General features: G+C 36.2%; 1 protein-coding gene across 1 annotated transcript; it reads right to left on the bottom strand.

Moving 5' to 3' along the window:
- Positions 1 to 297: 297 nt before the first annotated feature.
- Positions 298 to 19,891, bottom strand: LOC140137370 (GDP-L-fucose synthase-like). Its single transcript, XM_072159010.1, is given in 9 exon segments — positions 298 to 411; positions 1,173 to 1,223; positions 1,226 to 1,271; positions 3,099 to 3,310; positions 3,932 to 4,065; positions 8,954 to 9,156; positions 16,522 to 16,636; positions 19,735 to 19,771; positions 19,774 to 19,891. Coding segments are annotated over 9 exon segments (972 nt in total). The 3' UTR covers positions 298 to 355.
- Positions 19,892 to 27,935: the final 8,044 nt, after the last annotated feature.

Raw genomic sequence — 27,935 nt, 5'->3', positions numbered from 1 at the left:
GGGTAAATTGACATATTGATGGACCCACTTTCGAATTCTCAACGGCACACCCATACCTAAACCAAACTTGATTACCCCCACCCCCGGCCATGCACCCAATATATCATTGGATATCAATAATCCTAAAACCTTCAACGATATAAATATTTTCTGAAACTGTTGTATATAAAACCCCATACCACCTGTACTGTAAAAGAACTCAATCCTAAGTTGTTTCAAACCCAAATATTACTTAGTTTCACACATGCTATACCTGTCCCATCCATCCTCTAGGTTGAGAATGGTATATTCCAGTACCTTATATCTGCATGTACTATGAATATTGAGCCACATCACGCGCGCTGACATCCTGGAGCTACTTGCGTGCTATTTCATAGTTGGCTTCAAACCAGTCAACAGTCTCCTTAATTGCTGAAAAAGATAACCAAAATTCACATACATGTTTTCCTTTTAATATGCATGTCAAACCAGAATTTTACGATTTTCAGCTTGCACGGTTTTGATGCAAAGCGTCGGCCACAACGCCTTCACCTGGACGCGCATCATTTTCCGCCGGGGCAATTTCACTGGGGTAGTGCCAATAATAAAAAAATATATATAATAAAAAACAGGTGAGGTCTGTATACTTCAAAAGATTTCCCTTCCCATGTCATTTTACCAGGTGCTAAATGGGAAAAACCACTATCAAAAAAACAAAAAAAATCATTAATTTCGTATTACAAGCGTTAATTCCCGCTGTATATAGAACTTGTTTACTTGCTTCCAAAGCATAACAGTAATAACAGTAATAAATCAAAACCAAGTTAGTTTTGTTATTTATTCAAAGCACGTAGGGGAGGGGGCTAATTTGAAACAAAACAGATGCGAAGTAAATCTAGCAAGACCCAAAATAAGAGCAACTTGCAATTCCAAGACAATACCGGGCCACCTCCGTAGAGGGTGCCCCAAAATGATATTGTTTCCTAAGAGCAAGCTAATCACACTAACACCTAAGTTTGTAAGGATATGTGAATGCATTGTCATTTTGAGCCAATTTATAGTTTCTTATCTCTCAACCTAAGAGCTAACAGCAAGATTGTTATATTGATTGTTAGGAGTGACTTTCTTTGCTTTATTCTGAAGTGTCTTTCACAATAAACAAATCGGAACATTTTGGATTTTGGTCTACATACCTTGTTTGATTGGAGTAAACTTGAAGTCTGGTAGATACTTTCTTAACTTGCATTACTGGCTGTCTGCTTAAACTGTCCATCGGATTTACTGGTGTCATACTGTTACACTGGGTCAAGGTTTAATCAACTGGAATTCTTATTGTTCTGCATGTCTGGTTATATACTTCAATCCTTTAATGGTATCTGCATTCCACCCAGTCATTTGTAAAATTTCTTGTAATCAAATCCAAATGAATATTGGGTAAAATAATGTTAAACATACCAAATACCGTATCTGATAGAATGGTACAACACGCCACCCCACTTAGTTATAATATTCAGCAAATGTCTTTAGCGGTGTCCGACTGCTCTTCCTAATTTATTGCATAAAAAGAACTAGATCCCATGTTGCTGCGTAGCTTGATCGACGAATAAGTGCCGAAGTGATGATGACGTGATTCAATTAGCCAATCAGATACACACTTCCGTGTTTAAGCGAGGTGTTATGAGTGAACCGTGGTTTGGATTCCAGAGGGAGGGTGCCTGTAAGAGGCACAGCCATCAGAAAATGAATAACTGAGATCGCGCGCCAAATAAACTTACTGCAGTAATTTTCCAAGTCTTTAAAAAAATAGACATAGGTGGGAATCGAACCCGGCACCTTCCGGTTCTGAATCAACAGATAGTATCACTAAGCCAACTTCCTATCTGCAATAAAACCTATGATATTAATTCTTGATAATGTTTCACGGAAAAATCAATACTAATGTACGATGTCATTCAAACTCTAATAGAAGTCCCACAACTAAAGTAGCAATCGATAAATCTGCTCACTCAATCATCAAATAATCAATCGAAAAAAAAAAAAAAAAAAATAAAAAAATAAATAAATAAATAAATAAATAAATAAATAAATAAATAAATAAATAATACAAAAAGAAATTATATTATAAATTAGTTTTTCTAGGACCTACGCTGGAAAAATAAATCAGCGCATAAGAAAAAGAAACAGACGCTCGGATTCGAACAAGCGACACTGAGAACAGCAACTAAGAAACCACAATGCCTTAGACCACTCGGCCATAGAAGCACACAGTCTTCTCCATGTCAAAAATATATATTAACCTTTAACGTTGCGCAATATTGGCACGTGACACGGGCACATGTCTGTGGGTAAAGATACTGCATGATAGAAAGACGTGCAAAGGATGTATCCCTGAAGTTAATGGTCATTGACATGTAACCAATTTTTTTGTATACCAGCTACACTCAACCTATACAAAGAAGTATATTATTAGGCGTTGACGCAATCATGAATGCGGGAAGTATAAAACCATAGTCGCCACTCGTTTGAGTCCACAGGTATTCCGGAAACAGCATTCAACCCCGAATTCAGAGGTCGATTTTGGGTTGTTACATGCAAATACAAACTAATTATATCATGAAAAACCCACCAAGAGGACTACGATACTTATTTAGAGCCAATCTACATTCTGTTATTTACAAAAGCCGACGGTCAAAGTAAAATTATAAAATCGCATCGAAAACGCAAAAATGCAGTCACAAAATTTATAATATTACTAAATCACCACAACGAATTGTAACGTAGGTATGCAGAAAAGAGTTGTATTAGCAATAACAAAGTATGTGCAAAAGATTTGTCTTTGGCAGGTCGCTTTTTGAAATATCATAAAAATATGAAATTTTGGAAAAACGCCCCAAAATTTAAAACAAACACGAACCTTCCAAAATAAATATATATTAGCACTCGGCGGCCCAGTCACTACCTGTCGCTGTGATTTGGGGGTAACTCGTTGCTTCCCTTCTCCAGATACCTGTACTTCAAGGTCGCTCATACCCCAGCCCTTAAGCTACAAACAGCACCAAATGCTGAAAACTATAGCTTCTTCATCAATAATTTTATAACTTTTCCATCATAAAGGATACCACCACTTCTCCTTTGAATTCAAACGCCTCGACAACCATCTCAGCTGCCTCTTTGATTGACACTTCATCTTCCTCACCCACAGACAGAATGATGGGATCGATCTCTTCATACTCTCGTAGAGTCCATAGGAATAGACGCGCCAAGTCGTAGGAGTAGATAAACTGACGACGAGGAGACCCGGTGCCCCATATTGTGAATGGTGTACCCTGTTCTGTAAAGTATTGAGAATTTGTATTGAATATAAGATAAATGGTGAGAATGTGTGTAAGAGAGATCAAGTTTAGTGTACAAAATATTCAATGGCTCAAGTCAATGTAATCATACCATTAATCGAAGAACTAGATTGAAATCACACCAATAAAACCTTTCTTTACATGCTTACGCAACCTCAAAGCAATTGATCAACTTTTAACTCTAGTTTTTAAACAATCGGGTACTTGATTGAAATAAAATAAAAAGTTTTGTTTTATTATTAAGGTTCATAATGGATTCTCAATAACAATTGTTTGATGAGAAATCGTACTATTAAATCCATTTGAAGTAGATAAAGGGAACTTTTTTTCGTTTCTTTTCGACCAGCTTCAAGCACCGCCAACGGCAGCAACTTGAAAAAAGAAGAAGCAAGGTTGCCAGTCTTGAGAAGTGCTGTGTAGCCCACCAAAAATGGATTTGATGGTATGCATTTCCATTAAACAGTTGTCATCCATGTTGTTTTTAATATGTCATGATTTAATAAACCACATGTAATCAACAAATGTCAGTCAAGGTAATCGTGATAAATCATGTAGCAATGCAAGAAGTATCATACATTAATGGATTATAGTAGACTTACTTTTGGATGTACGACACTTGTGCATAAGTCCTGGTAATACATGGCCATCTTCCAGGTTGAAGTTGTCCCATGGTCCGAAGACATTAGTAGGCATGACGGAAGTAAACTGACACCCATGTTGTTTGTGATATGCCCTAAATTAAGGAAACAACAATATCATTAGCTTTGTGGGGCCCATATTGGACTAGACTCTGTCATTTGTGACATCCGGGTTTTGACATTTGCTTAAAATTTTTCTTTCTTCAGATCGAGTCTTGATTTAGCAGCAGCGACGATTTGGCAATATGATGCTTTTTTCGCAAGAGAATATTGCACTCACATCTGAAACTGATTATTACCCAGCAGGTCAAAGTTATTTTAATAACTTCGAACTTTAAAAAGACAAGACTGCCTCATCAGCCTCATCAAAATGCAACATATCATATAACTATATACAGTCAGCCGCCTGCACAACCAATTCTTTAGAAATGCTTAGTCGCGCTAAAAGTCGATCGATACATGTTAAAATCAGCACAATTCAGAGATACACTTTTTTGCTATGAAATTAATTTTCTCGGTCAAATATAAAGCAATATATTTTTTTTCTTCAGTAATGTCAGTTAAAAACTTGGTGCTTGGATATATATTTTTTTTATATCCTGGTATTAAAATTAAGCATCAAATTGTGTCTTTTAGTGTGATATTTTTGATTTTTATAGGGCTTGAGTTCGCCTGCGAGCTTTTTACGGAATTGGTTTTTAGCGTCTCAAACTAATATAGTTTGCTAAAGAAAGATATTTCCCACCTCTGTAACGCACATCGTGTGGGTCTATATATTATAGTTTTTTGTCAGAATTTCCGTTTTTATTTTACCTTTTTCCCTTCATGATGCGAAAATGTCAAACTCAGTACTTTTATCTCGTGAGCAACCAGCTGAAATAGTCGATATTTTCATTGTTGTCATCCAGGGCAATTTTCCATTGAAAAGCAAATATTGCCCGACCAGCGATTTAGTAGCCCAAATCCCCAATTGGGTTTTCTGGTAAATGAGGTGAATTTTAAAAATTTGCTCCCGTGATAGCCTGCAATTTCAATTTATATGGATTCCATGATTATGAAAACCATTTTGTCTGTCTGTTTGTTTGTTTACCTAGGTTAGTCCGTATTTTCTCTTAAAAGAGACGCACGCTTGAGGTCCATGGGAAAATCCACGGTCCAAACCTAGAAAAATTAGCGTGTTATTATACGGAATTTTAATCTTCTGTCCCTCCTATCTCCAGGTGAATTTTGTATGACCTACACCCCCACCCCCGCCCCCCATCGCGGGTTGCCATTTTCATTACACCCTTCAGACTTGTGTTCGGGTTTGTTTTTAATTTGACATGTAGGCGTATACCTAAATGTATAGCTATGCTATATATTATTATGTAATATCATGTACATGTAGGCCTATGGGGTGGGGTGGGTGCACAGGTGTTGAAGTTTATAAAAACCTATTAAATAACCTTAAGGGAAAAAAACATTTGTGGCAACAATAAGCCTTGCATTGGAAGTCATATGGTTAAAGTGTGTTGAGTACCACCCAAAGTTTCCCTACATACACCCCCACTACCTATTTGGGCCCCGCTCCCTAGTGCAAGGAAAAAGAGGAAAAGGAGGAGAAAGAAGAAAAAGAGAGGAGAGAGAGAGGGAAGAGAGGGAGAAGAGGGGCTGAGAGATGGAGAATCCATACGATATGCAATACCATACGATTATATTCAATAAGCCTGGCAAAATTGTCTATTTGGGCCCCCCCCCCTCTCACCCCCCCCCCCCCAAGTGCAGGGAAATTTGGTGGATTTGGGCCACCGCCCATACAGACTTGCCCCCTTGGAAAAAATCCCAGCTACGCCGCTGTGATCAGTTGGAGCGCTATATTAGGCCTGGGAATTTCGTTGCTATATTGAAGTTCTGGCAACACTGTACCCATGCCGGTATTCCTATTAAACCCAGGGATATCGATCCACAATGCTAGTATCAGCCTTAGATTCCAGCGTTGATTTTGAAAAAATTTTCAGGCGGGAGTGAAAAGTGGTGAAATCAAAACGGAAATTCTGACAAAACTATGATATATCGCTCACGGTGATGTGCGTTAGAAAGTTGGGAAAAATCCTTCATTAGCGAACTATATTACTTTGAAAAGCTAAAAGGTTGATCCAAAAAAGGCTCGCGGACAGAGTTTAAGCCTATCAAAATCGAAAATCTTACACGAAATGACTGAATTTCACGCCTAAGTTTAACACTAGGATTTGAAAAAAAATACAGTATCAAGCGCTACAATTTGACCTGACATTTACTGAAAAAATGAAAATGATTGCATTTTATTTGGCCGAGAAAATTAATTTTACATTGAAAAGGTGTAACTCAAAATTTAGCTCATTTCAACACCAAATTCGATCGTTTGTATTGCCTCATTAAATGACTGAGTGAGCCTTGCAGAACAAAAAGAATCGGTTGTCCAGGCTGCTAACTGTATAAGTTCGTCTTACAAATTAGTGGTATAAAAGTTCATAAAACAGCATATTCTAGTAATTCCAAGAGGATGCAATGTTGCAGTCGGAAGAAGAAGGCATTTCAGTAATCATCCAAACTGCAGGGCATCAATCATTTTGATACAACCTATATAATTATCTGAATATACATGGATGTTCTTATCACAGTTCCTGATTTTTCTGACACCAGAGCATACAGACTTTTATCACAAGCTCAAAGTACCACACATGCGTAATCATCTGTACAATGGTTTTGGCACCAAATTTACATCTGGTCCTACAGTTTGATCAGCTCGTAAACGGCGCGGCGGGGATTGTTGAGCTTTTATCACTACGCCGAAAAGTAGAACCAAAAAGTGTCATAGTTGACCCGTCTGATCTCTACTGTGCTTGTTGAAGAAAATAGACAACGTATCGGACTTGAATGAATAATTCTGATGCTTCAGACAAGATGTCACAAGACAATTCTCGAAATAACATATTTAGATATTAATCCGCGATGCTATAAGGCCTGTCGATTATGAGCTGATAAAAGTGTATAATATTTTGCAACTGTCAACCTTCTCCACGCGGGTGTCGACTACAGACAACAAGTTTAACAAAAATCAGAATCGTATACAGGGTGTATCAAAATTAAGTATACAGTTTGAAAAATGCCGCTAGATTAAAAAGTATGAGGTCTGTGGTCAAAATTATCTAGTTGATAACTTAATCAACATATTGTCCTCCTATAGCTGAAAAATCACTGTCATGTGACCAATAATAAGGATTTGGTGGCTACTTTTGTGAACCGAGTACAAAAAGCAGTTGCGCGAAGTCAAATAAAATCAAAACAACATACAAGTCACAAAATAGTCTCACCACTTTCTTTACTGTTTACAGTTATTGACAGTTAGTCTTAGTCTTCCACATACCTACAATTCTTTTGTATGCAGATTTCGGCTTTTCTCAACATGGCCTTCACACCACGTCTAATGAGAGGTCTGTCCTGTCAGAGAATGTCAAATTGTGCAATTATGCGTCTCTGAAGTTCATCAAGGTCTGCAGGAGGACTTGTGAAAACATTTAATGCAAACTCTGCTTCATCGCCAATGATAAAATCTTCCAGTAAACGTAGAAGACGGGCAAGAAGCCACTGACAGAACACCAGTGCGACGTTGGTGATCTGCTTGTTGAAGTTGATGTCTCCTTATCGTCTGATAGGGATGAAATTGCAAGTCATAAACGCGCTATTCTGTTAAAGGTTGCAGATGGTATTCCAAGTCAATTTCGATGGCAGCTAATTTGACCTCCTGCTGGCCCCGCCTGCAGAGTGTTACGGACTGCTAGGATATTAGCAGCAGATCTTCCAGTTCGGGGGCGACCACAATGTTCTCTGTTCAGATTACGACTCGTTCCAGTTATCTGATACTTCGCAACATTTTTGTAAATAACGTCACATGAAGGTGGGCGTGCATTTGGATACTGCTGACGGAATCTCCGAGGCCCTTCTGCTAGACTCTGGGTGCGATGGTACACTGCAACAAGGAAGGCCCTTTGCTCTGGCGTGTACTGTGGAGTGTCCATTTTAATGTTGCTATTCTCCTTGTCAAGTAAAACCTAGCATATGTATTAGGAGATAGTTGCCCAGATTTACCAAAAGTCATGTGTTATGTAACTCACACATGCACAGGATTGGGACCCTAACAATAAGGACAAATGATTGGTACACACACCTGCATGTTTCTCTTGGCTGCACAACAATAACAAGCACTGGGCATTTAAACCCAATTGACTTCGCGCAACTGCTTTTTGTACTCGGCTCATAAAAGTAGCCACCAAATCCTTATTAATGGTCACACGCCAGTGATTTTTCAGCTGTAGGAGGACAAGATGTTGATTAAGTTATCACCTAGAGAATTTTGACCAAAGACCTCATACTTTTTAATCTAGCTGCATTTTTCAAACTGTATACCCTGTATTTTCATGATCATAATCTGCATGGAAAATGCGTTAAATTGAATACAAACCAGCCCAGTATTTGTTCAGTGGTTCTTAAACTAGCCCTTGATATTTTGAGATAAATATCTAAAAACTTGGACTTCATATGTCGAAGCCTATGGTTAGCACTTACAGCATTAATTATCATGCTCAATACAAGTTATTACAACCCACGGGTATAACAGAATAACAGAAAGAGCCATTGGGCATCAATAGTGTTATAGGACCAAACTATAGTATGTCTCGTCTCAAGTTGAGAGTAACGCGCCATGTTGGATTTCGCAGTGGCAGACTCAAATCAGTGATTTTACATCACCAGCGTATAGACAAATCGCCCTTCTACACATGTGTACGCTCGCGGGATTATTGGGAGGTTAGCACACGTAATTCTACCACTACAAAATCCAACATCAACCTGTGAATTACTCTTAACTTGAGACCAGACAAACTATAAATGTGGTACCTAACTCATCCATCCTAACTTATCTCAAAATTATAATAAAGTCTCATTCAGAAGAACTCAAATCCTTACTTGTTTTGTACATCGATCATCCTCTTTGCATATGAGTTGCAGAAGTTGGATTCATGCGGTGGACCATTATGGAGCATTGTCTCATCCAACGGATACGTGGTTTTATTTGGGAAGATACATGTTGATAGACATGACACCACCTTACGACACTTGAATTTGAAGGCTGTGTTTAGAACATTGTCGTTGATCTTGATGTTGACTCTCTGTAATGAAATCAAAGACAGATTCTGTTTAATTAAGCTTTATAACAAACATGATCTTAAAGATTAGTCAAATTTCTATTTAAATGTAAATTTATAACATTTCACACAAAATAGCATAGCACAGAGAAGCATAGCAAACAGGAATTGAATACCTGAATACAAAACCTACAAAATTGAGTTAAGGGACGGTCAACCACCTTTGCACAGTATTTTTGTTGGGCATTCGAGCATTCTGAATACGAAGAGTGGCCTTCTGATATTAAAATAATTCTGATTTTTTTAATTTCGCGATATAATACAATTTTATGGCAAATTATTAAAAATTGATATTTTTGATATTTAACAGTATTGGCTAAGTGGTTCTTGAGATAGCTCAGCTGTTGATATTTTTTCAGTTCAGTTCAGTTCAGTTCAGTTTTATTTTCATCTCAACACACATACATATAAATAACATGATATAGAAAAAAACATTTTGTAATAAATTAGTAACAATGCAATGCCAAATAATTTACAATTGAGATACCAATATTAATATTACAAAAATAATATTTTAATAATGTGGTATGAGAGATGTGGATGCCACAGAAACGCAAAGCGTGTAAAGTTGTGGCACCCATTTGATGGTTACAGACAAGTCTATAGCTTAAATACAATAATCGATATTTATAGTTTCATAAAATGTCTCAAAACTTTTATTGTTGAAGCCTATAATTGATAGCTAAGTTGAACTTTCAAACTTTTTTCCTGTGGCATATATCTGTATCGGCAAACAAACATGATATATGGCATATGTACTCCTGGTTATATAGTTCATAATGTTCATCAAACATTCGTTAGAACTTAAACATTACTAGAAATAGAATGGCAATAGATTAAATAACGTAGATATGTTATATACAATATTGTACGTACTGGGATCAGTATGTAAAATGCGCTAAAATGAGTACAAACAAGCCCAGTATTGGTTCAGTGGTTCTTGAGATAGCTCATAAATGTCTCAAAGCTTAGACCTTTAATGTTGAAGCCTATTATTAATCTCAAAGCATTAAGAATACCGACGAGATATAATGAATAAAAAACATGCTGACAATTATTTTCTATAGACTGGTTCTATTTTGGGAGAATTGCGTTCCAATCGGAAGGGATCTAAAATGAGCGTTTATTGCGTTTCGACAGTATTTTTTGTGGGACATGAGAGCACCTCGGACCTATCGAATTGCATTCTGAATACGAAGCATGTCTTTCTGATATCAAATAATTTTCATTTTTGAAAATCACAATATAATACAAATTTTATGACAAATTATAAAAATTTGATATTTTTCAAATTTTTGATATATAACAGTCCTCGAAGTAAATTATATAAATCTAATGATATATTCTTAAAGTGTATGTAGCAGGGAGGAAAAGCCGACGGTCAATTGAAAATTTTGACCTTTCATATTGAAGATATGGATTTTTTTCCCAAAAAGACCTCATTTTTTTGGTGTTTTGGGGAAAAATCCATATCTTCAATACGAAAGGTCAAAATTTTCAATTGATCGTCGGCTTTTCATCCCACCTACATACACTTTAAGTATAAATCATCAGATTTATAAAGTTTACTTCAAGTACTGTTAAATATCAAAAATATAAATTTTAATGATTTGCCATAAAATGTGTATTAAATTGCGAATTTCAAAAAAATCACAATTATTTGATATCAGAATGACATTCTTCGTATTCTGAATGCAATTCGATATGTCTGATGTGCTCTGATGTCCCAAAATAAATACTGTCCAAACGTTCATACCCCAGCCCTTAAGTTTGCGTAAAAGTTGGCAAGCAGCTTAATTTTGTTAATTTGGGTATGCTGAACTCGAATATCGTCAGCCTGCTACGCTAAATGCCTAAGTAATTTTTACATGTTTCTCATTTGCTATTTTGATTTTCTGAGTAATAAACCTATAATTCATCAAATTTCCAGCCGCATTCCTCGTTAACTTGTGGAATACATCAAAAGAGATGTATTCCACAAGTTAAGACCCCCCATGACCCCATATAGGATCGTATATAGGGAAAATATTTTGTTGTTTCAAAAACATTTTCAAATATGTCAAATTATTAAATATTACACATAAATGTGTATCGATGAGGAAATGCCATCACGTTAGCTCACATTGAAATTGAATAAGCACAAATATGTAGGCCTATTCAAACTCAATACACATTACTACGAGATTATACGACACACTGTACAGTAATTATTCATACTAAAATAATATTAAAGTCAGCCAACAATCTTTTTAAAATACGTTTGGTGGTTTTTTTTGGCTCAAATGTTTGTAAAACAACAGAGCAATGTTGAATGAATGTCTTATTAGCCCAGCAAACAAAACACGAAAATGTTCTGAAAACGTTTATTCAATAACATTTAAATATCGGGTTATATAGGCCGAAACATCATGAATACGTTTTGAAAATGTTATGGTAAAATATTTTGGGCAAACAGTTTTGCAAAATATTTTGAAATTAGTCATGATAGCATTCTGTGTTGCATTACGTTTAAAAAACGCGTAGAACCCTGAAAATTCTGATATGTATGTTGTTGTTTTTTGTTGTTGTTTTTTGTGACATTTTATTTTCACAACTTTATTCGCTGTACTGGAGTTCGGTTGGAGGATAAAAACATAACTATTATAAAAATTACAGTATTATTACTAGTGGCACTCCCATTCCAACATCGTTGTCTTTGTATGTAATTCAAAAAACAACTTAAGTCCGGCATATAAAATGACCCCTCACGATGTCCCTGAAATGTCAATTGTCATTCCTAATACAGTTTAACCCACTCATTTGCATGTTAAACTTGCCACTCATTTGCATGTTAAACTTGCCATATTGACAAGGTAAATCAAACTGAAGGAATTAAAATGATACACATTTTTTTTCTCAAAATCACATTCCATGGATTTGGGTGGGTTTTGTATAATTATATATTCTTGCATTCAATTGGAATATTGAGCCTACATGTATATTGCTAAACCTTGGTGTAAGCTTACGATGATTAAAAACCTCGCGTGAGGTTTTCCAAAGTTTAAAAAATAACGGTTAGTTGATGAAATAACGGTTAGTTAATGAAAAACAAGAAGAGGTTTATTTGCCCGTAATAGAGTTCTATTGTATCCGCTATTGTATTCGCTATTGTGCCCATTTATTTTTTCTAAATTTTTGAGTGAACACGATAATGCGATTGATTTTCTTACACGTAAAAATACGGCCAATTCAGAGAGAAAATCTTGTTTCTCGTATAGGGCCTACTATAGACAATTTCTTTTTGTTGGCTGGCCGCTGAGCTACATCTTTTTACTAATTATAGATACGTCAAAACGTGTTCCCATGTTGAAAGTGTACAAAATATTTCTACTTGCTTTAAAGAGAGCACAATTGAATGAAGACGATTTATTTGCGCCAGGATTTCATTTAATATAACTATTTTTTATTTTAATAATACCCCATACCTAACAAGAACATAAGGAAATATTGTAAAGGCCATAAATATACGCACTCATGCATAGGGAGACAAACATTTTAAAGTTAATCTGTTCTTTTCATTCTCGTTCATTAACCTTTGGAACATTTCACATGCATGATGTTTGCATCAATGCCTTCTCGGCAATCTAGGGATGATAGGCCTATAGTAATTAAAATCGTGAAACCGTAGAACGATCTGTTGGTCAGCATAGATATTGAATAAAATTGAATCCCATCACATCAATTCAAAGCTACACCCTTTTTTTGAAATACTGGTTACCAGCGACTTAAAATGAATTGACAATAACTTGAAATTTGGACATTTTGAGATAAATCCACAGTCAGACGGCAGGTCACGGATCTGTGCATTACGAGGTCACAGTTTCTATGCTCGCAATTTCTCAACCCAGTCACCGCGCTGATTTTTCCGAAGTTTGCCGAAGTAAAGGCCCATCTTAAAACCATTTTCTGATTGTTATGGAGTAGTCATCGGTTGTGTTAAAAGCCTCAAAAGTATGTTTGTAGGTTTTGCCTTGTCTAAAAAAAAAAAAAACTGGTATTCATAAAATATTTCTGGAAAATAATTGCGTAAAGATAATATGTTAAATTTGAAGGTTTCATGAACTGTGCCCAAATAAACCGTGGACCTGACCGTTTACAACCTTTCCCTAGAAAATAACCATAGGTAAGTTGCTCATAAAACATTGATCTGTCAGTTAATAACAAAATCAGAAGTGTTCAACGGTTTTCATTAGGACAAAAATGGAAGTGAAAGTATATAAAATTACGACTAGATCGGCTTTTTACGCCATAGAATATTATGGTATCTGCATCCTCATAAACATGACAAAGTCGGGCAGTATCACAATGGATTTTTGTCTAATAAAGCCATTGCGACTTTATTCATGTTTTGTTGTAGCAGGTCTGATATTACACAGTTTCCCGAATACCACGAGTCAATTCGATCGGTTGAATTCACGCGCCTGTATAAACTCCACGCACGATTGGATCTATGTCCTTGTCTACTACAAAAGCAATATTGATTGATTCCACGGCTTCCACACAGACGAATTTTGACAAAATATTTTATATGCGTTTTTTGGACTATTTTCGTGGATCTGAACCTGAGGTTTGGAGAAGGCCAGTGACTCTAAGATCAGACGGAATATGGGGAATCTCGTTGTAGTGGCGCGTGATGGGAGTGTCATGGTTGTTTTGCTCACTTTGATAAAGTATTTTTGTACGAAACGTCAGTGTATAATTTTATATTAAAACATCGTTGAACAACACCATTTTGTTCAATTACTTTTCACTTTTTACCATGCGATGTTACGCGGGACTCTTAACTTTTTTTCTGCACCAAATAATGAGATTTATATATTTTCTAAGACATTAGATCTGTTTAATAATTTATTTTATTCAAAAAGAAAAACGTCAAGTGTTCAAACTTTAAAGCTCTTTTTTCTCGAAATAGCGATTTTAATTTCAAGTTAGATATTTTACCAAATCAGGGCCTAATTAGGCTGCTTAGCTTAATCATGTGAAGTGACCTCTTGAAATGATATCACACTGATCAGACTGATCTTTATGTTATTTTACAGTGAGGCCCACATACAATGTTCAACACAAAGTGAACGATGTTATAACTTGGAGGGCTAACAAACCAACACCGCCAAATTCGACTGACGTGTGTACAACATGGGAAGCTATGACGAAATTGAACACTCGTTGTCTGATCGATCATGCATGTGTTTATGGTTCGGATAGCGGTTACTTAGCAGCTCTCGCTCCGCTTGGGTTTATTGAATACACTCTATAATAATAGTCATCAATGTGTCGTTTCCAGTCCCTGTCTGAACTATTGGGTTCAGCTATTAATTTTGTAATAATTCTTTTACCCCATGCAGCTGATTGCCCGCAGGGCTCTAAAAGAACCACAAACCGCGAAATATGGATATCCAACTAGTTTGCCCCGCAGGGCTACAAGAAACTGCTGACCGTGAAATATGGATATCCAACTAGTTTGCCCCTCGAATCTTCAATAAAACCACTCATCGCGAAATATGGATATCCAACTAGTTTGCCCCGCAGGGCTACAAAGAACTGCTAACCGCGAAATATGGATATCCAACTAGTTTGCCCCTATAAACTTCAAAAAATCACTCATCACGAAATAGTTTGGCCCTCAGGGCCACAAAGAACCATTAACCGCGAAATATGGATATCCAACTTGTTCGCCTCGCATGGCTACAAAGAACCACTTCTTTATTTTTTACCTCAAAAAAGAATTAATATCTACCAAAAACGTTTCAAAACGTAAAAAGGGGCCAAAGTTTAAAAAATCTTTCCTGTGTGGCTTTTAACCCTTTTTTAAACTTGGTCCCATTTATGAAAGTTTCTAAAGACCCATACGAAGTCATCTTTAGGCTACTTGTTTGTTTTCTTAGTTGTCAGTGTTCATTTTGTAGAGTAAATGAATTAATGTTTGCTACGTGCGTGATTGAAGTTTTTCCGTAAAGACGTTATATTGTATTTTGATTTAAGGGCTGGGGTATGAACGTTTGGACAGTATTTATTTTGGGACATTAGAGCACATCAGACATATCGAATTGCATTCTGAATACGAAGAATGTCATTCTGATATCAATTAATTTTGAATTTTTGAAATTCGCAATTTAATACACATTTTATGGCAAATCATTAAAAATTGATATTTTTGATATTTAACAGTACTTGAAGTAAACTTTATAAATCTGATGATTTATACTTAAAGTGTATGTAGGTGGGTTGAAAAGCCGACGATAAATTGAAAATTTTGACCTTTCGTATTGAAGATATGGATTTTTTTTCCCAAAACACCAAAAAAAATTAGGTCTTTTGGGGAAAAAAATCCATATCTTCAATATGAAAGGTCAAAATTTTCAATTGACCGTCGGCTTTTCCTCCTGCTACATACACTTTAAGAATGTATCATTAGATTTATATAATTTACTTCGAGGACTGTTATATATCAAAATTCGAAAAATATCAAATTTTTATAATTTGTCATAAAATTTGTATTATATTGTGATTTTCAAAAATGAAATTATTTGATATCAGAAAGACATGCTTCGTATTCAGAATACAATTCGATAGGTCTGAGGTGCTCTCATGTGCCACAAAAATACTGTCGAAACGCAATAAACGCTCATTTTAGATCCCTTAAGCAAAAGTAGCAAATACTCACTTTGTTAAATTCTTCATCGTCTTGTGCGATTCTGCGCCTCATGTACAGATGTAGGGCCTATATGTAGCAGGTTGACAGACAGTCAATTTGCTAAGTATATATAATACTCTACTACATTTTATGAACACGCAATATAATAAAACATAAACCTTCAAATGTTTTTGATAATACATAGCCTATGCTTTCGAACAGTCTTAAACCTAATTGTTGCATGTAGAAATTAGGACTCGTTCTTCATGTTATTACTACTTTACTGAATGGGACCAAGTTTAAAAAAGGGTGAAAAGCCACACAGGAAAGATTTTTTAAACGTTGGCCCCTTTTTACGTTTTGAAACGTTTTTTGGTAGATAACACTTGCCTAGAAGAATGCAGGTTCTGTGCTCAATTCCTAGTCAAGGATTTCTCCTATTTCTTAGCCATCTTGCCAAGCATGTATTAGCATTTTTACCAGAACTCGAAACCACATTTGTATGACTGTTCAAGTGCGATCACATATAACCGCCATTAATTCATTTTTTTTTTCTTAAGCATTCCTATAATTGAATATGTGCAATGTGGAACGTGTATGTTATTCTGATCAATTAATATTTAACTTAATGATTTTATTTCTTTTTTATCACTTACCCAAAAATCTAAATTATATGCCAGATGTTTGAATAGCCCACCGACCATGGCAGCTAAATGAATTACATGGGTAGGCTGATGTTTCTCAAATAAAGCTGCTGTTTCAGCTTCTGATCTGTAAGTATTGTAAAAAAAAAAAAAAAAAACATTGCAAACAAACAGATTTTCCAACACCTTAATTTTAGTGTGTTTATTTATTTATTTATTTATTTATTTATTTATTTATTTATTTATTTATTTATTTATTTATTTATTTATTTATTTATTTATTTATTTACTAATTTATTTATTTATTTATTGCTTTTATTTTTGCTTTCAATTCAGAGATTGTGATTTGCCAAGATGGGTTCGTAATTCACTAGACACAAAAAGAAAAAGTTGTAGTCATCCTTGCTGATCAACAACCTGATAATCTTGGATTACTCTGAAATATACATTTTGTTAATATGCCTTTGCTTTCTCATTTGACACACTGTTCGTGAGAATCGAGCAAGAATTGACCAAGATGTACGCCTCCAAACCCTCAAACTTCAAAATCAAAAGTTGCAATTAAGGGGGGGGGGGGAGGAAACCATATATTCCAGAAAATGGTTGAACAAGCAATTTTTCTCTATCATACGCTTTTATTCCACTCAAATCGGACATTGGGTTCCAAAGTTATCGTCAATTATAGTTCGCCAATTTACGCAAATGCAAGTCTAAAAACAATAAAAAACAAAGAAAATAAGATCTTGTAATTTCTTTTGTTTTTTTATTGTTTTTCAACCGGCTATATTTAACATTTTCTCCTTTAAAATTCAATAACTCTTCAAAGGAACACATTACAGGCCTATCAACAGTGTCAACATTTAAATAAATTCAAGTACCTTAGGAATCAGTATGCAAAATTGTATTGATGCATGAAATAATTTGCATAATATGCAAATTAGGTGTTTCTAGATTTTAAATGCATTTTTCTCAAATGGCTGTTTGACGACAAATCCCAGGGGTTTTCTCGTTAACGGAAAGTAGTAGGAGGCTGTAATTCGGATATGTTCTCCTGGTAACCATACTGCAGTGCGTAACAGAGCCCTTTTTGCCGAAATTTCAAATTTTCGCACCTCAAAATTACACTTGAAGTGTTAAAATCTCAAAAAGGGCTCTGTTACGCAGTGTAACATACGTTTATTGTATGTTTTGAAGAAAAAAATCATTCAAATAGCTGATCGTTTTCCCAAGAAACTCTGGGATTTACATGTACCCCAAATCCAAGATGGCCGCCCATTATTATGCAAATGAGATGACATTTGACCTTGAAATTTTATATTTTGTGTCGTCTTCACATAAGTATCCATTAACCATAAGGGGACCAAAATAGGATGTAAAATGAAAAAAAAAAAAAATTATGGTTTACCCCTCCCCTCTTAAAACGATTCAATTGTGCCTGTTACATTGTGGAGCCATTCCATGTCAACTCCAGGGACGTGCACCGCAGCACCTCTTCAATTTTTTTTCTTTTTCTGTGTGGTGGTAGATATTAATGAGAAAGTAAAATCCTGAAAATTTTAGCTTCATATTCCATTTCGTTTTTCCCGTGGCATCAATTTGAAATTTAGGGGGTCAGCGTAAAAATGTGTCGCAACGCGAAAGAAGATGTTTGGAGGTCCATAAAAGGGAACCCCCCCTTCCAACAACTTTGAAAAGTATGTATCCTGGGGTACTTTTTTGTGTAGAATTCAAATCTGGCATCAGGAAACTTATGACTCATTTACTTTAAAAGATATAGGGCCCTCAAAATGCAACTTCGTCCATCCAGGACCAACTTCGGGGGTCAGAACTCCAAAAGTAAAACTAATTTAAAATTGTCCATTTTTTTGCCAGTCAGAGCCCTTTGATAGGATATTACTCTTATCCCATATTGAGCCTATTAGAGTACTTTTAGCTGAGATATTACCCATGCAAAACTCCAATTGTATATTTTTTGTACATTTTGACCCCCCTGAAAACCAAAGTCAGACATTTTGCCCCCCAATCAACTTCAGGTATGTTGAAAATATGTTCTTGGACAACATTTCTGAGAGATATTGGCTTTGGGACTCGATGACTTTTTCACAAAGTCAAAATATGAGTGTTCCAAAACTCTACTAATTCAACGACGCAACTTGAAAGAGCAAAAGTGGGGGCCTGGGCCAAATTTTGACAAGCCATATCTCCAAAACCGCTTTGAGCATTTTTTTTTTCATGTGTTCATTATGCTCATAGAGGTATCCTAGAAATGATTTTCAGCATAATTTGAGTGGATGACCAACCAACCCATTTTGTTGATGTGGTTGGAATGACATATATGTGAGTAGGCAAACCTAACTGATGTTTTTAAAGCAAAGTCATCGAGTCCCAAAGCCAATATCTCTCAGAAATGTTGTCCAAGAACATATTTTCAACATACCTGAAGTTGATGGTGGGGCAAAATGTCTGACATTGGTTTTCAGGGGGGTCAAAATGTACAAAAAATGTACAATTGGAGTTTTGCATGGGTAATATCTCAGCTAAAAGTATTCCAATAGGTTCAATATGGGATAAGAGTAATGTCCTACCAAAGGGCTCTGACTGGCAAAAAAAATGGACAATAAATTAGTTTTACTTTTGGAGTTCTGACCCCCCGAAGTTGGTCCTGGATGGACGAAGTTGCATTTCGAGGGCCTATATCTTTTAAAGTAAAGGAGTCACAGGTTTTCTGATGCCAGATTTGAATTCTACAAAAAAAAGTACCCCAGGATACATACTTTTCAAAGGGTGTTGGAGGTTCCCATTATAAATTTATGGACCTCCAAACATCGTCTTTCGCGTTGCGACACATTTTTTACGCTGATCCCCCCTAAATTTCAAATTGATGCCACAGGAAAACGAAATGGAATGGGAAGCTCAAATTTTCAGGATTTTACTTTCTTATCAATATCTACCACCACACAGAAAAAGAAAAAAAATTGAAGAGGTGCTGCGGTGCACATCCCTGGAGTTTTATTTATCTGTGTGCTTTATTGTCATGATTGATGGGCCCGTGGTGCTATGTGAAATATAACGATGCGTTCCCATTAAAAATCGTTGAAAGTTCAATGACCTTATCCCACAAAATATGGGTGCTGTTGAAAAGTACTGTATCTCTGCCAAATAATGGCAGTTTTAACATGATTACGGCAATCTATTGGACTATGATCCTTCTTTCTTGATACTTACTGCAGATCAGCATCTTTTGATGACACAAACACCCATTTTCATCAGGTCGGGGGTCATCACCTACGGCCTTCTCAATCGCCTTGCCAACCAGACCTGTCCCACCAGTCACCAGGATCACCTTCTCTTCTCTTGATCTCTTCTCCTTGTTTTCTGCCATTTTTAGTTAGTCTGTATTCCTCCTGAAAATTAAAGAAATTCTAATCTTTTTAATTCTGTGGTTGATATTCAGAGACAACGCGATGGGAGTCATTTAAGTTTGCTAACTTAAAGGAGTATTTCGTGATCCTAGCATCCTCTTTTTATAATATTTTTCAGTAAATATTCACTAAAAAAGCTTATTCCCAAAATTTTAGTTGATTCCGATTTTGCGTTTGCGAGTTATGCATGATTATGCATATTACACTGTCCCATAGACCACTGTTGTAATTTCGTTCTGGTATACCAGAACGTAATTCAAATTTCACGATATTTTGCTAAACGAATTATTCTGCAAGAAATGTTTTTCGTACATAAAGATTATATAGCCAGAGGTTTCCAGTCGTATAAAAATCTCAACTTATTTGAGAAAAGTGGTGGGGCATGATGATGTGGATCACGAAATGCCCTAAACTAACATCTACTAGGTTGTGTCTGCATCAGACAAGTAGGATTAGATTTAAATTATACTTCAAAATCGCATATAATATTTGTTTTATTAAATAAAATGTTCTGTTTTACACAACCAACACTTGTATTTCCAAAATTCAAAAGCACCAAATGAAATGCAAAGTTATGCTACTCCAGTATAAAGATAGCAATCACCAAAATACATGACATAGCAGGAGAAAAACCTCAAAACATAATAATATCTGTCACATGCGTTGGAGCGCGAAAAAATAAATAAGAAATATGCATTAATTTCATAAATACAGTCATGGACAAAAGTTTGGAATATTTTTATTTTTTGGCATAGCCCTGTTTTTAAGTGCAGGTTTCTTTCCAATGATCCGTCACCCATGCAAAATGGATTACGGGTATCTGGCAAGGTTACATTGACTTTTGCATTACGGTGTGAAGAAACCAGCTTTACTTTGTTGCATCTGTCAGTTGTATACGATATTTCTGATCATGGGTTGCGAGTTAAGCGCAGATTTATACGCACGCCTCATTGAATTACGTATTTGTGGCTACAAACAGAGGGATATTGGTGCTGCTTTAGGAATTACACAAGGTGCCGTTTCTAAAATTTTGAAGAGACGTCGAAAGACCGGAACTACTACACCTAGACCAAGATCTGGCGGCCCAGAAAGACAGCCGCCAGGAAGACCGATCTCTCCTGAGACTTTGCCGCAATGGCCGCACGAAACCGGTATCTCGATAAATAAACGTGAACAATAGACTGGTTAGTGCAGGTTTTCGCGCAAGATGACCAATAAGTAAGCCGATAATTCAGCAAAGACATCGGCATGCGCACTTGCGTTGGTCACAGAGACTCCTTGAATTTGACATTTGGTCACTGGCGTATTGTTATCTTGAGTGAAAAGGCCCGGTTCCTCCTCTAGAGACAGATTAAAGTCTCTTGCTTGAGAAAACACAAATCAATATTTGGTGTGTCCACCCCTTGCCAGCTCAAGGTCATTGTTGTTGTAACTTACGAGCGCAGTACACCAAGTAACTAAGCGAAAGGGGCAATGGTGATGAGTTCAGGTTTAAAAGTATGGCAACTGGATACAATATGGTGTCCTAAGGGGCCACGTTCTTCGTGAGGTTGCCATGTTCTGATTTAAATGAAAGCTGCTGATATAGATATGAATTTACACAAATCGATTTCACAAAAGGTACGCCCTGCCCGCATTACTGCTAACGGAATAAGTTTTCATCCTAGTCTAAGCAAGCTTAATTTTGTTTTGACATTGTTCAACTTTCATGTTTGTAGAATTGTTCCAAATTCATACACCCATGTTGTGGTTGTATAGCATTCCTGGGGATAGTATTACGGTTATTGACCTCTATCGATCGACATCGGTTTTGTTCTCCAACGTATTCCGGCTCCCAGGCTATTGTTAATGTTAACTTAAACGGTCCGCTTTTCCGGAAAAAAAATATCAAAACTTCCTGAAGAACCCAGCAGTAAAAAGTATAAGAGTATCACCATATCAACCCTCTAAATTCAATGAACTATGACTTTGCTAACTGAACGGTCAACTGCAGATCCGTCGGATAACGTTTTTTCAATGGGAAATGAACTTTGCTGCTTGGTTGATGTCACGATGAGGTTAGCATTTATTCCGTATTGAAAAGCGTGTTCCGACGGATCTGCACTCGACCACCCTCTAAGGGCTTATAAATTGATAATTTAGGCTTGCGCCACCTTGGTAAGTCCCATCTAAATTAGACTATGCCATAGTCGATTTTTGATTTAAAAAAATACGTTATTAATCATGATGAACGCATTCAGTTGAACTCGAAATTATACTGATATTTATTACATCAAAATACTAGTATAAAATGGTTATGAAAAAGTTTATATAATTATATTTGTGACAGTAAAAGTAAAGTAGGGGGCCTATACGTAGGCTTATATTATTGAATGCAACATATCATAATGGCATAACTATAATGGCACTTCAATACTGAACAATTCTAATTTTAGAATATGCCGGTTTATTACGAGTTAAAAATCGACTATGGACTTTCACTTTTAAGCAGAACTTTACCCAGGGACTTCGTTCTCTAAAACACACTGTCAATCATACTTGTTTATCAATCAATACGCGCTAGATGCGTACGTTCAGTATGTCTATGCGTTCATCCACCAACTTTCGCGTCAGCACAAAAGCGCCGCATTCCAAAGATAGATGTGTACCATGTATAGTTAATGGTAATGGTACGAGTCGGGAGGATTTAAACAATAACGAGATCTGGGCGACCAATCACAAGCCAGATTCATTACATCATGACCAATTTTAGTTAGGCCAGAAATTGGCCTAACTCTCCATAGAGTACCATGTTAAAAATGTTAACCGCAATCCAAAGTCAGTAGTCCACTTGGGAAGCTAACATACAGAGGGAGTACGGTTTAAAAACACAATTGATCAAACAACAAGATAATATACTCATTATTGTATCAATCACAAGAAAGTAATTAATATTTAGGCAAAAAATTAAATGGGTATCAGTGGGAAACAAGAACAACGTTAAATACAAGTTAGTGAAACAACAACAACAACAACAGTAACAGCAAAAACAAACAAAAATACTGGACTTCTTCCATTATAGACCAACAGGTACTACTTAGACTATTATTTTATACTACTATTATTATTAATTAATTTATTACATGTGCTACTCCTATTACTTCTATTAATATATACATGCTCGAGGACCTACTACTTCTACCATTATTCTAGTATTGAAGTAAAAACTACTACCTATATGTACATTACATTAGTTTTTGACACAATGCGGTAAATTGTATTGACATGAAAAGGGAGTGAAAATAATATTTAACTTACCAGCCCGCACTTCATACGAAGAATAGCATGTAATTTACATACGATTAGGAAGATGATATCATTGCACAGGGTAAATTGTCGAGACCCAGTTCGAGAAGAGAAGATATACCACCGACGGCCATTTGCGGAAGCAATAAGCCTCACCAGTGACCTGTTCTATCATAGTCTGGCTATTCAGCTTATTAATATCCCTGCATATTATGCCTCATCACTTACTTGGTATAACCGATTTACTATATAATGGTTCTTATACCATGTTTACCGTATTAATATTTTATCACATTGATAAAATGTGACCAAATCTTGATTAAATATCCGGATGTGCCTACTAAGCATGCCGGGAAATATACTGACCTATTTCAATTCAGGTCATAGAGATGAGATACCACCAATGACCTGATGACCCTTTTCAGTCTCAATTCCCGGATAGTAATCGAAGTTCCCTGATACGACGTGGCAATTTTTAAGGCTTTCAGCTGTTTTTCTGTTTGCCTAATGAACCAGTTTATGTATACATTATACTGCAGGGGCAGATTTAGGGGGGGGGGGGGCGCAGCCGGCGCGCACCCCCTCTATTTTTTGACTAGCAAAGGGCGCCGGCAACTTAAAAATACAAAAATTGTAAGAAATAAAAAAAAAAGAACAAATTCGGCCATTCGGGGAGTAACCCCTTTAACACATTTTTTCGTCGTCGACCAAAAGGCGCCCCTTTATCAAAAATTCCTGGATCCGACCCTGTACTGTTACACAATGAGATCGGTAGTGAAATGACACAGTATCGTCGAAATGATAACCTACTCTCTATTCTAGGAAAAAACAGTGCTTATTTGTTGGATTGAAAAAATTATCCTGTTTTGCTTAATTAAACATAGCTAAACATTAATCCTTTAGTTAGTTTTAACTGGCAATAAAAGTCAAACTTGATCGTGTTTGCAACTTGAGGAAAAATGTGTCAAAAACATGCAATTTTGCGCGTTTTCATACAATTGTAGTCACAAAATTTAAGACTTGGCACAAGTCCAAGCATTCAAGAATTAGCTCAAAATTTGATATTTAATGTTATTTTTGATAATTGGTTATAAAAAAGATTAGAAATTATGTTTTCCCAAAATTAGAATGCATAACTTGAAATTAATCTTTGTGCCAGTCTTTCGACTTGATTGTCATAGCATACGAAAACGACCTAAAAACTCACGTTTTTGGCCCTTATTTCCCAAAATGTACCAAAAAAAAGAAGAAGAAGAAGAAAAAAAAGAAGAAGAAGAAAAATAATTACAGAGATTGCAATGTTACACACGAGGAACGTACGTTTGCCCGTGCGTTTAGTTATGGTTCCAAACTGGATTGTGCTTATTCGTCACGAAGGTGAACAAGACAGCTGCAACAACTAATATCTAGAGCTTATCTGATCTGATCCGATAGAGGGCAATGTGATTGAAAATTTAATGGTTACATCAATTCTATGCCTAATTCAATACAGCATGCTTTTGATTTTGACTGAAACCAAGGTTAACATGCTGCTTAAACTTTATTGTAGTTTTGTACTCCCCAAATATTACAGTTGCCCAGAAACATATAATAATAATAATAATAATACATGGTGAACAAAGTAGTATACATGAAAAAGAAGCATGATAAAACTCATTATACACACCTACTAAAACATAAAATAATGTACAAGTTACACAATCAATAAATTATCAATAAAATACCGTAAGCTTGACCAGCAAACTACGGTTGTATAAAATTAGTCTACAATCTGGAGACACATGTTTACAAAGTAGCAAAATGAATAAGATTAAAAACGCTTTAAAAGGGCAGTATTTGCACAAACCACCCGCCACCTTATTTCACACTCCTAAAAACAATATAATTCAGAGCCTTGCAGAAAATGAAATTGCACAACTGAAATGAGGTGACGATCATATAGTCTAACTTGATACATTGAAAAGATGAGTTTTGAGTCCTTTTTTGAAAGAGTTTATGTTTGAAACTGAACGAAGCTTGAAAGGCAACTTGTTCCACACCTTTGGTGCAGCTGCGGCAAATGATCATTCTCCGTAGAACTTGGTTTTACACTTTGGTGCGCGTGTACAAAGGAGAGCTTGTGAAGCCGATCGTAGGTTAAGGACCACTACATCCATATATCATGACTTTCAAAATGAGACTTATTCGTGCTGAAAATTAAGCGCGTTGGATGAACTTCAGAGGATGATTTAAGGAAGCCCCATCATGCACTGCAAAAGTGTTATCACTAAAGTTTCAACTGCCACTTTACTTTTCAAATCCCATTGAACTCTGTGCAAAACATGTTGTTTTAGAATTGTGCGTGTGTCATTATTACTTGGTCGATTTCAGAACAAAAGTGATGTGTGTTTAAAGGATAATTCACACCTTCTGTAGATAACATAAAATGTGAAATCGACTAGCATCTTCACAGCGTTTTTAGGTAAATATAACTGTACAAATTCAACTTAAACCATGCACGTGCAGTACGTCTATATACAGTGGGCGAGTAGTGGTGTCATGTTCGCTCACACAGCTATGCTAACCGCAAGTAACATAGTGGAATGTTGGAAGTGCTTAAATCATCCTCTGGATGAACTTCGAACTAGTGTCGCAAAATCAGCATTTCTACGTAACACGTGCGTTAAACGACGTAGGAGTCCAAAATGTGAAATCGCAATGTCATTTTTTATACGGAAAGTATTACACACATTTCAAAGGACAATCTCTTCGTATGAACATCGCGTTTAAGTTTAGTCAATTTTTAACACATCGCTGTACCTTTATTATAATGATTTGTTACAAACCGTGCATTGGTGCATTGTATGCATTGTGCATTGTATGTTGTGAATTTTTACATATTCATGAGGGCCGATTGTTCGATCGTGCCGTGTGCAGCGTTGCGTGCCTTCGCGTATACGCGATAGAGCGTTGCGTGCCTTCGCGATTATACGCCATAGACCGTAAAAATACGCCGTAAGTGCGTAGCAGGTTTGCCTGTCGCATTGTATGGAACAATCGGCCCTCATTATTGGGTGATGCTGAAACTTTGAATGCTTGTACGCGGTCTGTTATCTTTTTTGTGCATGGGGCAACAAACACCCCCCCCCCCAAGTACAATTCTATGCTGGTGAGCAAACTTATTATAGGGTAGACTGATTATTACACATACAGTGCCCAATAATTCGCCTAATCTCACAGCACTGAGCCTGTGGAAACCAAAATGACATGTTGCCCACGTAATATCATCAATTCATACATTTGTGCTATACGGTCGAGAGTCGGGCATAAACAACGTTCATGCCCGGCTACTTCAACGTGACGATTTCGGTTTAGAAAAACGCAGACAAATCCCGGTTTTAAGAATCTTACATATTATTTTTTGTTATTATTTGATGAAAAACGATCACTGAATGTTTGGGAATGTATGAACGGGGTTCATTCATAGAATTGAGGGCATGATCGTTGTTTATAAACAATCGATCATGCCCTCAATTCTATGAATGAACCCCTAAATAATATAATTAGCTTAGAAGAAGGAAAGACACATTCGTCCACGCCCGAATTTGAGATTTCTTGATAATTACGAACACTAATGTATTCTTTCACTTGAAACTGATAAAACACAACTCTTAGTCTCTTTTCAACTCACATCCTCTATCACACGGCAGAGTAAAACCAAACATTCCGATCGTTTATTCTCTAACTCTAATGTGACTTTTATTTGTTTCATTTTATTATATCCAACTGACAATAAACGTGTTCTTGTAATCACAATGAATTTTAATCTGGCTTCCAATGGCGCCGATATACACTACAAAGTTTTATGTGAGCAAATTGTGAAGCAAGCTAGGATATTTTAAATTTATTCTTATTTTGCCCTTGGAAAAGCACCAATAGATAGAATTCACAGTTAAACACACTGAAAATGATGTTTTTGTTGTCAGAGTGCAATTGGCCATCAATGGTCATCACTGCCCAGACATGTAAAAGAATGTAATATTCCGCTGGATCGATCTGTTCAGTACAACTTTTGAATCTGCATCTTCTTTTTCATTGAAAACAATTTTAGGCTAAATAGACAAACGAGGTATCCAAATTTGCAGAACTCAACTGATTGGGGTCCATTTTGTTATTTGAGTTTTAAAATTTTATGCATAGATTTTGAGTTTATTGTCTTATAATAAAGTGTGTAATTACGTTTTGTGATGTTTTTGTGTGATTCAGATAATAGCAATTTTGCTGGTCAAAGATAATTATTGTAAGAATTGTTGTAAAAAGAAATGGTAATCACGAGTTAGCTCTGGATTTATACAAATTTGTCATGCTTGTGTTGGGGTGCGTTGACGTCAGAAATGACAAAAGAAAGTGCAATGAATAAATTGGACATTGGCCACTCATGGATCTGGGAAGTGAACACCAATATATGTAAGGATTCGCCAATATAAAAGGCCTTTGACACAGAGGATTCCGTACATGCGTGACAGTTGCGCTGTTTATTCCAGCACAGGATCTGTGGTTCCAGGCTTGTTTCTGTAGCACAGAAGTGCTAAAAATCAATGCACAATGTGTAAATATCTACAATGTACACTGTTGTGGGTGGTTCTTCTATGCACTTTAATCACCGTCAATGGACAAATGTTTCCACAGTTTTCATCACTATCGTTGAAGGAACCGAGGTCCCCCGAAGAAATCCGCAGT

The sequence above is a fragment of the Amphiura filiformis genome, chromosome 17 (assembly GCF_039555335.1).
Source record: "Amphiura filiformis chromosome 17, Afil_fr2py, whole genome shotgun sequence".
Taxonomy (NCBI): domain Eukaryota; kingdom Metazoa; phylum Echinodermata; class Ophiuroidea; order Amphilepidida; family Amphiuridae; genus Amphiura; species Amphiura filiformis.
The sequence above is the reverse complement of the archived record's forward strand: the minus strand, read 5'-3'. Positions and strand labels throughout refer to the sequence as shown.